The sequence below is a fragment of the Plasmodium cynomolgi genome (assembly GCF_000321355.1).
Source record: "Plasmodium cynomolgi strain B DNA, scaffold: 1625, whole genome shotgun sequence".
Taxonomy (NCBI): domain Eukaryota; phylum Apicomplexa; class Aconoidasida; order Haemosporida; family Plasmodiidae; genus Plasmodium; species Plasmodium cynomolgi.
Window position 1 is genome coordinate 1 of NW_004193310.1, and position 1013 is coordinate 1013.

The window sequence follows — 1013 nt, forward strand, 5'->3', positions numbered from 1 at the left end:
TCCACCAGATACACCAAGAATAGGAGCTGGTTCTACTTGTCCTAAAGTTTGAGTAATAAAACTTTCCATTTTATCTAACAACCCTTCAGTTCCACCTGTTGGTGGTTTTGCTCCTCGTGATATATTCCTTCCTTCTGATAGATTCGTTACCTCTTGTTCATTTGATACATATTGGATTATTTCTGGATTCATCACTGTTTTGAAGCTCTTTACATGCATTCCTGATTCTTGATCTTTGGTTTCTAGTTCCTGTGATGGTACTTTCCTTTTTGCATCTTTGTTTGATGCTAGTTCGTTTAATGCTTGTTCATTTTCTGTGTTTTTCGTTGCATGTTCTAATTCACCAAGTTGCTGTGTTTTTGGTGCAACATGTGAAATTGATGCTGATTCCTCATATACAGAAATTGGAACCTTAGAATTTGGAAGTTCCGTTAACATTCCATTTAATACATTTAAATCACATTTATCTTTATATGGTTCATTTTCAAAATCTTTTTCAATTATTTTCTTAAAATTTTTATTACACTAATAGATTCATTATTTATTTTGTTCTCATTTATAGCATCATTAGATAAGCGAACTAACAAATTAATGTTGTCACATAACATACCCTTGGAATTTGTATTTATGTATTCATTTTGACTTTTAAGCTCATTATAGAAATAATAAATTTGATATAAGATTGATATTCTATTATATATGTCATTATCTAGGTATTCTATATAATTTTCACATGAACTATCGGCATGATAATTATTATATATTTGGTAAGAAAATTCCCTTGAAAACTCCTTAAAAATACTATAATCTCTCTTATATTTATAACTATGATGCTTCCTCAAACTTTCGTTTAATTTGTAGTTAATATAATTACAAGCTATGTTTGTACTAGTGTGAAAAAAAACACCATCATTTCCTAGACGTGCTGCTAGATCATTAACAAATTTAAGATTAATGAATTCATTATATTTGGCTTCTCCTAAGGAATTTAATGCATTTTCAAGGTATATCTT

At 29.0% G+C, this 1013-nt stretch overlaps 1 protein-coding gene across 1 annotated transcript; it reads right to left on the reverse strand.

Annotated features, from left to right (window-relative positions):
• Window positions 1–502: 502 nt before the first annotated feature.
• On the reverse strand, window positions 503–979 carry PCYB_008250 (hypothetical protein; the record flags this gene model as incomplete). The annotated part of the gene is made up of 1 exon (XM_004228246.1): window positions 503–979. A coding segment is annotated over one exon (474 nt), but the record flags the coding sequence as incomplete, so codon positions are not given.
• Window positions 980–1013: the final 34 nt, after the last annotated feature.